Source organism: Phoenix dactylifera, chromosome 18 (genome assembly GCF_051530095.1).
Source record: "Phoenix dactylifera cultivar Ajwa chromosome 18, Ajwa_hap1_PhDact_Kaust_v1.1, whole genome shotgun sequence".
Classification (NCBI taxonomy): domain Eukaryota; kingdom Viridiplantae; phylum Streptophyta; class Magnoliopsida; order Arecales; family Arecaceae; genus Phoenix; species Phoenix dactylifera.
The window spans coordinates 7,711,960-7,724,778 of record NC_143207.1 but is presented as its reverse complement, the minus strand read 5'-3'; the positions used below and the strand labels follow the sequence as shown (position 1 = coordinate 7,724,778).

At 42.9% G+C, this 12,819-nt stretch overlaps 2 protein-coding genes across 3 annotated transcripts; one reads left to right on the top strand and one right to left on the bottom strand.

The window, feature by feature from the left end:
- The first annotated feature begins 258 nt into the window (after positions 1–258).
- On the top strand, positions 259–4,053 carry LOC103697883 (Pentatricopeptide repeat (PPR) superfamily protein). Of its 2 annotated transcripts, none has more exons than XM_008779826.6 (2): positions 259–1,970; positions 2,644–4,053. In XM_008779826.6, the coding sequence occupies exon 1, from the start codon at positions 571–573 to the stop codon at positions 1,900–1,902; it is 1,332 nt and encodes a 443-aa protein (XP_008778048.1). In that variant the 5' UTR covers positions 259–570; the 3' UTR covers positions 1,903–1,970; positions 2,644–4,053. The 2 variants fall into 2 exon arrangements, with proteins under 2 accessions (XP_008778048.1, XP_088570466.1); XM_088714340.2 differs by having other exon boundaries at positions 259–2,919; positions 3,021–4,053.
- A 95-nt stretch (positions 4,054–4,148) lies between these two features.
- Positions 4,149–9,050, bottom strand: LOC103697885 (protein ABSCISIC ACID-INSENSITIVE 5-like). The gene is made up of 2 exons (XM_088714580.2): positions 7,998–9,050; positions 4,149–4,975 (listed from the first exon to the last, which is right to left on the bottom strand). Exons 1-2 carry the CDS (start codon positions 8,817–8,819, stop codon positions 4,886–4,888), a joined length of 912 nt encoding a protein of 303 aa, XP_088570706.2. The 5' UTR covers positions 8,820–9,050; the 3' UTR covers positions 4,149–4,885.
- Between the last annotated feature and the right edge of the window lie 3,769 nt (positions 9,051–12,819).

The window sequence follows — 12,819 nt, the reverse complement described above, 5'->3', positions numbered from 1 at the left end:
CTAATTTTTTATTTTTTTTTGGTTTGACTGGCTTATTTCAAATCTAGTAATCCTTTTGGATCACAATTGCTCAGCAAATTTCAGATTCTCTTAGTCAAAACATGAATATGAACCTAGTTATTCCTCTAATCAATCTAAATCACTACAAATTAAAAATGTACAAATGCTTGGATATCAAAGTATTGCACAACATACATTGATGCCTATCATATATTGCTAGATTTTTGGTATTTAAGCATGCAACTCGATTGCTTCAAATCTACATGTTTTGAGAGATCGCTTCAAAGCTACTTATATTTATTGAGAAGCTAATAGCTCTACTGATTGGTTGCAAACTTTGTTTTTGTTGGCAACAACCTCATCTTGACCTTCCAACATGAGTTAAACAGCTTGTTGTGTCTACAATCTCTTCCCTTTTTTCCAGCAAAAAAGAAAAAAGAAAAAAAGAAAGAACAAAAGAAAAAGGAAAGGGAGGAAGTATGTTTTACTTTGCAGCCATGGCGCCGATTTATGTCCTGATCGCATTTCCTCGGGGAGAAGGGCCGCAGCCGCAATCCACCGTCGCCACCTATGCAGCCAAACACCACCGTCCGGCCCTTCGCGTCTCGCAACCTCCTCGTGGGCCAAGTCATGGTCGCCATGCTGCAGGACCGCCCCTTCGGCCCCTCCCTCACCCCCTCCCCCGGCTTCCCCGGCTGGACCTCCGCCGCCGTCATCGACGTGCTCGCCTCCATCGCCCGCTTCTTCTTCCTCAGCCCCCGCTCTATTGGCCGCCGGCAGTCCTTCCGCCACCGCTCTCCTCTCCGCCGCCGCAGCCTCCGCCGCGAGTCCGCCGACCTGGGCCGCGGCCTCTGCCTCCACGGCCCCCCCGCCTACCGCGACCCCACCAAGGTAAAACTAGGGGTCGCCAAGGCCTTGGAGTTCTACTCCTGGGTGGAATCCCGGTGCGGCTTCCTCCACGACGAGCTCACATGCCGGGAGATGTCCCGGGTCCTGGCCAAGGCCAACAGGCTCCCGACTCTCTGGCGGTTCCTCCGTTCGAATGAGGCCCTCGTCGGCACCGCCACCGTGACGTCGGTCATCAAGATTCTTGGCGAGGAGGGTCTCACCAAGGAAGCACTGGCCGCATTCTACCGCATGAAGCAGCTCCACTGCAAGCCCGACGTGCAGTGCTACAACACCGTCATCTCGGCCCTGTGCAGGGTCGGAGACTTCAAAAAGGCTAGATTTTTACTGGACCAGATGGAGATGCCCGGTGCTCGGTGCCCGCCTGATACGTTCACTTATACGATTTTGATCAGCTTCTACTGCAAGCGGAGCTTGCAGACCGGGTGTCGCAAGGCCGTTAGGAGGAGGATCTGGGAGGCGAATCATATGTTTCGGAGGATGGTGTTCAAGCGCTTTGTCCCTGATGTCGTCACGTATAATTGCTTGATCGATGGGCTCTGCAAAACGTACCGTATCGAGAGGGCACACGAGCTGTTCGACGATATGTGTCTTAAGGGTTGCTCCCCTAATCGGGTCACGTACAATTCTTTCATTAGGTACTACAGTGCTGTTAATGAGGTTGATAAGGCCATTGAGATGATGAGAGAAATGCTGATGAGGAAACACGGCACACCGACCACGAGTTCATATACACCAATCATACACTCCCTGTGTGAGACTGGAAGAGTTGGGGAGGCAAGGGATTTCTTGGTGGAGATGGTTGATGGTGGATCTATCCCGAGAGAATTCACATATAATCTAGTTTGCGATGCACTGAGTGGTGCAGGGAAAGAAACTTTGCCGGACGAGCTGCGCAGAAGGATAGAAGAGGGAATTGATGTTAGATTTCGACGGGTAATGCAAGTAAAGCCTGTGACGGGTGGCAGGACCAGATCCACTCAGCAGCAGATGTGATATTGGATGTATGACATGTAATGGACGAGTGAAGGGAATTTGCTATCTGTAAATCTGATTTGCCTCAGGTAAAAGTCGCTACCAATCTATAATCTGTTCATCAATCCCAGTTTTTTATTGGATCTTCCAGTGCTATTGGCTTATTGCTACTTCTAAGAGAATTTTTAATGGAAACCTTTTCTTTTTTTTTATTTTGTCTGATTCAAAACAATTTTAGGATTCTGTTGTTGTCTAAATTTGCTATCTAAATTGACTGTCATTTTGAAACCAAGCATTTTAACCAAAATTTATAAATTTACATGTATGTGGACAGTTTGTGCAAGATTTTGTTATTATTCTGAATTGACCAGATATTGACTCTAGAAACATGCTTTTCCTGAAAGGATAAAATGCAACTTACAACTTTACTAATATAAGGTTTGATAGTTGAGCAACTAGGATACAGTGGAGTCCTTATATAAATTGGCATTGTACTTTTCTTTTTAAATTTCTCTTAACTGACCAAGTCATTCAGATACTACCAATGGATAACATTTCTACTCTACAAACGGGAGATTCTACAATTTTGTCTTGCTTTGTTTCTAATGACATTTTTTCTTTTTCATTTTGTTTTTGATCTTTGATGATGTTGACAGTAGATAGTCTGTGTAATGCACTTTCCGTTCTCTGGAAGTTTTGGTATACATAGAATTTTGTTTCATTTATTACTGATGTGGCCTAAATCTAATCCGCCCATCATAGATCGATACGAGCATTTTGAAAAGATTCGAATTTGAACAAATTTAAATTTTTGGCGGAGTCCAAACAAGAAAGAAGATTACGACATATTTTGATCCAGATAAGGAAGTTACGACAATTTCTTGATTTTTGCCTCCAAATCATGGATTCACGCTCTCTCCTTTATATAAACAAGGCCAAGGGACTCCAAAGGGAGGAACGACCAGACACTCCCAAACATAGATGGCGAGAAGTTTCCAAGAAGAGGCACTTGAGCTCTCAAGGCGACAAACTCTCATGGTGAGAAGCTTTTACGAAGAGGCTTTCAAGCTCTCATAGCAACTTTTGCATCTGACTCCTCTTCCATGGCCATCCTTGAATGCTATCTCCTCTCCAAACAGGATGTGTGCCTTTGGAGATCGGGATGCGCTTCCTTGGAAATTGCTCTTACATGCCATCTGAGATTCAAGCACTTCGCGTATAGGGCCTACATCCTTGTAGATTAGGATGTGAGTTTCTGGAGGCCGTCCTTCTGTGCCATTTGAGATCCGAGCATCGTGCGTATAGGATCTGAGTTCTTGGAGATTAAGATGCAAGTCCCTGGAGGTCGCTCTTCCATGCCAACCGAGATCCGAGTGCCATGTGTACAGGATTTGCATCCTTGGAGACCAGGATGCGAGTCCCTGGAGACCGAGGCGCATGATCGTTGACCAAAGTCATGCCAAGCTCCCAGTTCATGCATCCTCAGAGACAAATTGCAAGTTTCTGGAGACTGGGATACGCGTTTGCCGACCAGAGCCATGCCGAGCTCCTAGCCTGCCCTTCCAGTCTGAGCATCCTTAGATACCAGGACGTGAGTCCCTAGAGATCATGATGTGATCGCTGATTAGAGCAAGATTGAGCTCCCAGTCCGTGAATCCTTAGGGACTAGGAACGAGTCCCTAGAGACCGGGACGCACGACTACCGACCAGATCCCTGCTGATCTCCTAGGGTGAGCTCCTAGTCTGTGCATCCTGGAAGACTAGGTTGCAAGTCTCTAGAGACCTCGACGTGCGACCGCTAACCAAAACCATGCCGAGCTCCCTTGCCACTCCGAAGCCGAACTCCCAGTCTGCACTCTTAGTCCGTATATTCTCAGGGACTAGGACGCAAGTCCTTGGAGATCGGGATGCGCGACCGCCAACTAGAGCCATGTTGAGCTCCCAATTCACGCTCCTAGTTCGTGCATCCTCAAAGATTAGGATGCAAGCTTTGGAGACTAAGATGTGCATCCGCCAACCAGTGCCATTATTCAAGCATGTTCGTCATTCTTCCTGGCCTGCATAGCTTACCTTTTTCTTTATTTTATCCCTTGTATGGATTCAATATTTCTATTTGATATTATAAAACCTAGATCATTTATACGTATATACTGTATTCCATTTTATTGATTATCAATCATCTTATCAAATTTTCTCTCACTCTTTTCCTCTATCTATATTCATTTTAAGGATTGAGAGAGCTATACTAAATGTGTGGATCTTGCATGTTCTCAGGGATGTTAATACTTAAGGTCAAGATGCATACGCTTTCTTCAAAAAAATCAATGGAAAACTGATAAAAGAGATAGAGTCGGGTGCAGAAAGTTTGCACTCCATTTACATCATTATTTTTACTTTAGGTACATAACAACTACTGATGTTGCTGCACTTGAGTATACTGGTGGTCTTTGATTATTGCTCATGAAGGCATTTCACCACAAACAACTATTGCACCGGCGAAGGGTGTACTTAGCCTTCTGTGCACTGAACCTTGCATTTTCATCCATCAACTCAACTAGCTGTGGATACAAGGAAAAAAGAGGTTTAGGATAGATAGGAAGGGTGCCAGTACTAGTAAATGTAAGTAGGAATAAGTAGTTGATGTCTTCAATTCTCTGTAAAGTAAAAACATATAAACGGGTTGATGCGAGAGACTGTACCAGTTGCCTTGTTTCTGCCTAGAGCTTTTGCTGCAAATTTGGTGCCAAAATAAACCATGTTACCAACTTGAAAGAAGAAGAATAATTTTTTTTTTTTTTTCAATTCCTTTTGTAGTTAAAGAAGCACTCAGTGTTAAAATCTAATAGATATTCTTATAGTTGGTGTGACCCTAGTTCGAGGGTTCATAAATGTTAGTAGTTTATAGAAAATGTTTGATATAACTGTCAATTTCTAGGGCACGTCAGCAAACATTCAAAGGAGAATATATTTTTCTTTCGTTGTAAGAAATAAGAATGTATAGTTTTTAGGGGTTCTCGGATACCTTGTCTTCTTGGAGTAGGGCATTCTCTTCTTTGAGCTGATTGACCTCTGTTTCTAGCTCCAAGGTGTAGGCCTTCAAAAATATCATGCAGAGAAAGGTTTTCAACCAAGATTTAATCATGCAAGAAGGAAGATTTTGTGTAAAATTAATATGGTTATACATTCCAAGCTGTTATTTAGTAGTCACAATTCTGATTGGTGTTCTACTTGTGTTGGTGCTTTCCTTTTCTCACACACCAAAAAAAAGAAATGAGTCCATTTACTACAATGAAACATTTATGTATGAATTCAACTTCGTAGAGTAATTTTTGGGAAGCTCAAACATAAATTAGAAAAGAAAATGAATTAGATTTAAATCACAATAATTTGTTTTGCTTCTTATGTCATGCAAATACTTCCTCAGTACTAACTTGAGTAAGATCATTTCCCTTCTATCAACTATGGACCCTCTCAGACACGGCCAACCCCATAGACAATAAACTACTAATAACCCAGCAACTCTAGCAGTGAAAATTACGAGTTACAGACAAGTGAAATACTTTTTGCTTACATTTTTTCTGATTTTCTCAACTAGTAGGATTGCCGTATAATATTGTTGAAAAACTGCAATCAAAAAATAATGATGCCACAAATTTCTTTTCTTTCTTTATGTAATTAAATGGGATACCACTTACTAAGAGACAATAATCTCTACAATCTACTCAAACAGTTAACAAACAAAATAATTAAGCAAACCACACATAAGAGGCCATATAATTTTTTAACATAATTTTTTTTTTTATGTGAAGAAAAAAAACCACGGAACCTAGTCCAGCAAAAAACTTTCACTATTTATAATAATGAAATTACAATAGATCCTCTTTAAATCAACTAGAGGTTGCACAAACATCAACAAAATTTAATTTTGGCTTTAACAATAAGAATATTCATCATCAATATGACGAATTTCAACAATAAACATCAAAATAGAAGATAGATCTCACCAAGTATTGATCCTTAAAATAATCAATAGAGAAAACTTTTTAAAGATCCAAATTGTTCAATCTGTAGCTCTTAATATCGGAAAGAATATACTAAAATTTTAGCTAAATCCGAATAAAATCAACCATTCGATTATTCGACAAAACAACACTTTTTTTTTCGTTTCTTTTTTTTTTTCTTCCTCCGTCTTCCATAGAGGAAGGATTGCCACCACGAGAGGTAGGATTGCCGTATTTAGTACCTAACGCCTCATTCTGCCATTTCTGATTTCTAGGACATCTCATGTTTTCCATGATGTAAGAGCTATGTGCAGGATGATTTTTTCTGAAACGGAGGATCTTTTCCCGCAACGAAAGAAAATAAATAAATAAAATCCTGCAAAATAACAAACAGTAATAGAAACAAAAATCTCACCTCTAGCAACCCAAGCGTGTTGTATCCCAAGAGATCCACGCTCACTGCCTCTCCAAGAGTTTTGCAGTTCTCGCACCTTTTTTATGTAACTTATGGTTCTGATGGCCAACGCTGGCTATTTATAGCTACCACATAAAATCTTAGGCAATGATATGCGTGGGATCCTTAGGAATTTCTATTCTCAGCCGTAGGATTATCACTGAAAAACTATTTTTCAGAATTCTTTATATTCTCTTAATTCTGAATTTTGGGCTTTTACAAATTGCAAAAATGTCCATCAACACTTTGCAATTGACCCCCTAGAAAAAAAGATTAATTTAGTGAAATCCCTTTTGCTTACAATTTTGTTTATTTATCCTTCCACTATACTATATTCCACATAAGCCAATAAGATCGGAAAAATATCACTGATTAAATCCCTGGCTTATATAATTCTTAATTCTTATTTTGTAAATTCAGTTGGACCCCAAATTATTTTTATAAATCTCATTGGCTAGTTTTTTTTGGGTCCAACCTCATGCATACATACTGAATATACTACCTTAAATTGAGGCTGATGGATTCCTTATTGAGTATCTATATAAATTTATCTAATGCACTCAAGACCCAACTTTATCTACATATTTGATCTTGAGAAGACCATCAATAATTGACTCAGTCAAAGCACAAGAACACACCAAATATATCTGTATAGACCTCTCAGGCCAAAGAATATATAAACTAATTATGTTGAGTACCCTTCTCAACGTCAATGATCACTTTCAGAAAGTATTCATATTTGGATTTCCTTTAATGTATGTACTTTTACAGTGCACCTACTCGTTTGCTTAAGGTCTCTACCTCAATAACGAAGTCTATCATCCTATTTATATAGCAGCATAACGAGTGTAGGCCTAAAATATGTAACTTGGCCTAGAACAATATGAGTTAATAAGGAATCAAAAAACCACCATTTTGCGCCTGTGATTCGTTTATCATCGGTGTGATTCTTCTACAATGTTACTTAATATATATACCATTTGAATATCTCCTGTCATAATAAAATACCCAATAAACAAATAAAAATATTTGTGAAAAGGAGAAATAAATAATTCAATAATTATTAAAATTAATTTACAAATTGGTTTCTGAGGGCATAATTCTAGCACTATGAATAGAGAGAGAGAGAGGCACGGGGGCAAGGATTAAGTAAGAAGGTTGTAAGAAGAGATGAGAGGGAGATTAGATGCTACTCAGTCACCTTGAATCATAAGAAACATCCTCCTTGCATCTCTTTACGGCATTCTCTTCCATGTTTCTCAACATTTCCGGCATTAATTTGGTAATGAGGTAGAATTGAGTAATGAGTTGTCTATATAAGACAGTAATCCTTGGCTACATTTTGATTGACCTGACAAAGAGATGAAGCGGAAAAATCATCTATTTTGTTGCTCAATGGATTCTTACTCGATGTTCCATATCTTGTTTTTCATTACGTTATGGGGTGTGCCGACTTCTATCACCATTTTATTTTCCTTTTTGGTTTAGGTATTCTATTGATAAACGTAGAAGAAAAGGTTTAATTATCAAACAAACCAAAATATTTTTTGTGCGAGTTTAGGGATACTCAAACTTTAACATGCTCTTACAGCATGTCGCCCATTCCTTTTGCAAATAGTAGATATTTAGTTAAAATGCATTAAGATAAGAAAAAACATTACCCGCTTTCTGGCACGAGAACGAGCAGCAGACTCTCGATTCTTGATCATCCTCCTCTTTCGCCTCTCCATCACCCTCCCTATCATCTCATTCAAAGCCCGCTTTCCCCTTCCGCTCCTCCCTCCTGCTTCCTCCCTACCATATACACCAACCCCGTCCGCATGCTCTAGTGATAGACTGTCAGTGGACGCGGGGCTTATTTTTCTCGGCTTTACTGGTGATCCCATCTCCAGCCACTGTGCCCCAAACCCTGCCTCTCCCATGTTCTCTCCCCCTCCAAGATGGACTCCTCCTAAAGATGGTCCACTCTTGGTGCACACGAGACTCCCTGGGTCCTTGCACCCCAATTCCAGCATATGGTTGAACTCTCTCTCTTCACCATCAATTTGTAGGCTGGAATTATTGCATGGGCTCTGTTGTGGAGAAAGTGAAAAGAGAAGACAAGAATTGTGTCCTGTTTTTATTACACCTACCTTTACAAGAAAGTCTTCGAGTGTCATCTCCTCGAGGGGAGATTGGTGAGAAGCACCATGGGCATATCCAATGTGGGGGCTGTCGACGGTTTGCTCCCTCTTGATCTTTGCCCAGACCTCATCCATGGTCTTCTGACAAAATGGGGAATGGAGGCTGGAGGCTTGGCTGTGGAGTGGTGGAGAGATGGAGCTGGTGTTAGGAGCAATGGCAGACGTGCGGGCGTCATCAGAAGAAGCCCAGAGATTGGTGAGGAAATCTTCCATGTTCGCAAAGTCGATGGCATTGTCAGGCTCAAGTTCTGTGGTCAACACCTTCTCTGAGGCGAGAGATAGGATGGAGGGTTGCATCATTTTGGAGAATGCCGATATCAGCTCTTGCTTCGTCTGCTCTGCCGCTCTCTCGTTTTTCTCTTGGTTTTGTTGTTGCTCAAGGTTTTGGTGCTGAGTTGGCGTCCAGACATCATCCCACGTATTGATATTATTGTGGGTAGTCAAAGCGGAGTAGTTGAGAGAGTTCTTCGTAAGGTTCCTTTTTCAAAAAAAGTCATCTCCTTTTCTTGGAAGTGGACTTTTAGCTTTGGTTTTGCTGCAAGGCGAGACAATAGAAGAAAAGAAATTTGTTTCAGAGGGAGAACCGACGCCGTTGCAAGCTGGCACAGTAGCGGTGGGAAACGATTGCTTTTGAGAAAGAGATCAAGGCCACGGCCACTAGTTGAAAGTCTCTTAGCTGGCTTTTGTGTTTTTACTGAAACAAAATGAGGGGAATTAACCCCACCCACGTAGCAATTTTCACTGGGCCCTTCTTCCATCAGAAAATATTTGATGCAGGTAAAAAGTTTCTCATACCTTTCCCACCAGTACGGGCGAACCGCACCCGTGAGTTTCGAACATAGGTCACTCCATTGGAAACAAAGCCCCATTCCACCATGCTACCAACTCGGTGGTTGGCTTTTGTTGCTTGTCAAATTTTTGTTGGAGTGATGCTCTTGACAAAAATAGAAAAAAAAATCATACATATTGAAGTTTCTAAGGTTAAAAAAAAAAAAAAGTGATCACATGCACATGAAAACTTTTGGGGGAAAATAAAACATTAAAACCATGATTGAAAAGAGACCCTCCAAGGATGAAATATGATACTAAAACAAGAAAAACTATTAAAAATATTCATGTGAAAATATACACAAACCAATGGGAAAATAACTAAAAAATCTAATTTTCATCGGATATTCATCAGTTTTTAAGCTGGAGGTGATCCAACAAAATAACCGTAAATTTAATATATATATAGAAACCTCTCTTTCCTTAATATTTACTATCATTCACTCTTTTTAAATAAAAAAGGATAGGGTGTACTCTATATATAGATGACTACAAAACCAAATGCAATACGGTCAAACAAGTGGATATATATATTCATGTAGGTGATGCCAAATGCACATGATGCTAAAACCCCCATTAATGTCTTGATGTCATAAGCCACAAAAAAATTCCCTTAGGCTATGTTTGGATCAGGTATGAGTCATTTTGGGATAAGAAAAAGTTATGCTATAGGTATTGATTTATGCCAGAATAAATAAGTAAAACCATAATTTTTGTTTGTATAAATATAATATATATACCAAGTAATGATTGCAATTATTCTCTAATGTTTATTTGGATGTTAAGAGAGTATAAGAAATACTATTTAGATGTTGATGGGGGACAAAATGGACCGTCCTATTTTCGGCATGAAGTCATCCAATTCTGAACACTAGAAGGCCAATCCCAAAAGACCGACTACAGGAGGCCGACCCCAGAAGGCCAACAACAGGAGGCCAACTCAGAAGTCCGAGCTCAGAAGGCCAACCTCGTCGTCCACATGCTGCGGCCATGCCCTGCAGCAGCCTCATCGCACCATGCTTTGCTTCCTGGCTACGCCACGATATATCAATCAGAGGCCATGCCCTGCTGCCCCAGCCATGCCCTGCCACATCTGTCAATGCCTTACCGTCGCCAAGAACGGACTGCATCGTGCGCCACAAGCAAGCTCTGATTGTGCACCACTCCCACTCATGATGGGAACATGCCATACCTCCGCTACCTAAGTGCTCCTACCGGGACTATAAAGAATCCCAACAGGTAACTTCTAAGGGACTTTTAGCCGGACCAAATTTACTCCACTCTAACTTGAGCGTCGGAGGGCCCTCACTGGAACCCCACCGGTGAGGCTTTATGCAGGTCCGCTGCCGTCGCACGAGAGGTGGCTCCCGTCCTCTTCTTCCACTCACCGGCAGCTCCCTCGACTCCTCCGGCATGGTCACCCTCGGGCCAGATTTGAACCACAACATATTTAGTGCTAGAGGAAGGAACTGAGTCGTGATCATGAAGGTGAGGGTCCAAGGTGCTTCAAATGCCTCGAGGCACAGGGTACCAACTCCCGACCACTCCCTCAATGTCCACCCCTTGCAGCACCTGCGCCAGCGGACTGAACTCCTCAGGTCCAGTCGGAGCAGTTTAGTCTGCTTATCCAGCAAGTCCAAGCACTCACTACGGCCGTTCAAGGCCTGCAGCGGGCAGGAGCCCATCCTGCACTCCCTCCTCATGGGTGCAAATCCTTAGGACGGCACTCGTGATGCCATTCTCCTGCAAAGCGTCACCACGCCAACCTTAGAAGGCCGAGCTCAGAAGGCCGAGACAACCTCAGAAGGATCAGAAGGCCTAGTGGGAGAAGATGCTCCCAATATAGCTTCTATATACTACATGTCAACGACTCCTCAACCTTGGGGGGCAGCAGTGCGGCCTAGAGCTCAACGCCTGCCGCCTAACAACCTCCAATGACTCCCAGCCGGTGCTGAGCTAAGTCCTGAGGAACCTCGAAGCTCAGGAGTTATCAAAATGTCTCCAAAAAGTACGGAACGCTACTTCGGCTTTAAATAATTTTAATATTCCACATATTATAAGGTCGGAGAATGCAAAAGCCGACCTACGGATATCTCCATCCCCAACGTCTTCCCCCTCATTTATATTCTCGGGCTGGTGCTTACCCTCGAGCTCTTTTGTTCTCGAGCTCATCTAAGTGATCGAGCTCCTCTATTCTCGAGCCCATCCAAGTGCTCGAGCTCCTCTGCTCTAGAGCTCATCCAAGTGCTCGAGCTCTTTTGCTCTCGAGCTCATCTAAGTGATCGAACTCTTCTACTCTCGAGCTCATCTAAGTGCTCGAGCTCTTCTAAGTGATCGACGCTATTTCAACGCTAATTTGATGCCATTCGACACCATTTCGACGCCAATTCGACACCATTTCGATGACATTCAACGCCATTTCGACGCTAATTCGATGCCATTTCGACGACATTCGATGCCATTTCGACGACATTCGATGCCATTTTGACAACATTCGACGATAGTCGACGCCATTTTTGACGCCAATTTGATGACATTCGACGCTAATTCGACGACATTCGACGCTAATTCGACGACATTCGATGCTATTCGACGCCATTTTGACGACATTCGACGCCAATTTGACGCCACTTCGACACCATTTCGACGACATTCAATGCCATTCGACGCTTTCTGCGACGACGCGCCCCGATCTGAGTGGGGGCGCCCTGCTGAGTCGACCATAAGCTAAAAAAGGCCGCTGAAGTCGACCTCGGTGCAGTCGTTTAGCTCGGCTTGGATAGCTCGGCCTAAAACCGTTAGCTCCAACTGTACGAGAGGTACACCCTACTCAGTACATACATTTCCATAGATATTTGGCTATATTACAGGACGATCAACGACTGGACTACTTCCTTCGCCCGAGCCAAAAGACAACTCGGACTCGAAAGTCTGGGGGCAAATGATGGAGGACAAAATGGATCGTCCTATTTTCGGCATGAAGTCATCCAGTTCTAAGGGCCAGAAGGCCAATCCCAGAAGGTCGAGCTCAGAAAGCCAAGCCCAGAAGGCCGACCACAGGAGGCCGACCCCAGAAGGCCGACCACAGGAGGCCGAGCTCAGAAGGTCGAGCTCAGAAGGCTGAGCTCAAAAGGCCAACCTCGTCGTCCACATGCTGCAACCATGCCCTGCAGCAGCCTCATCGCACCATGCTTTACTTCCTGGCTACGCCACGACATATCAATCAGAGGCCATGCCCTGCTGCCCCAGCTATGCCCTGCCACATCTGTCAACGCCTTACCGTCGCCAAGAATGGACTGCACCGTGCGCCATAAGCAAGCTCTGACTGTGCACCACTCCTACTCATGATAGGAATAGGCCATACCTCCACTACGTAAGTGCTCCTACTGGGACTATAAAGAACCCCAACAGGTAACTTCTAAGGAACTTTTGGCTGGACCAAATTTATCCCACTCTAATTTCAGCGTCGGAA

Bases quoted from the DNA above. Each gene is read 5' to 3' on its own strand.
- LOC103697885 (XM_088714580.2), bottom strand. From the start codon at position 8,819: ATGATGCAACCCTCCATCCTATCTCTCGCCTCAGAGAAGGTGTTGACC. The intron at 4,976-7,997 runs GTAATGTTTTTT...ATATTTTTGAAG, and splicing joins GTTCTCGTGCCAGAAAGCGG to GCCTACACCTTGGAGCTAGA.
- LOC103697883 (XM_008779826.6), top strand. From the start codon at position 571: ATGCAGCCAAACACCACCGTCCGGCCCTTCGCGTCTCGCAACCTCCTC.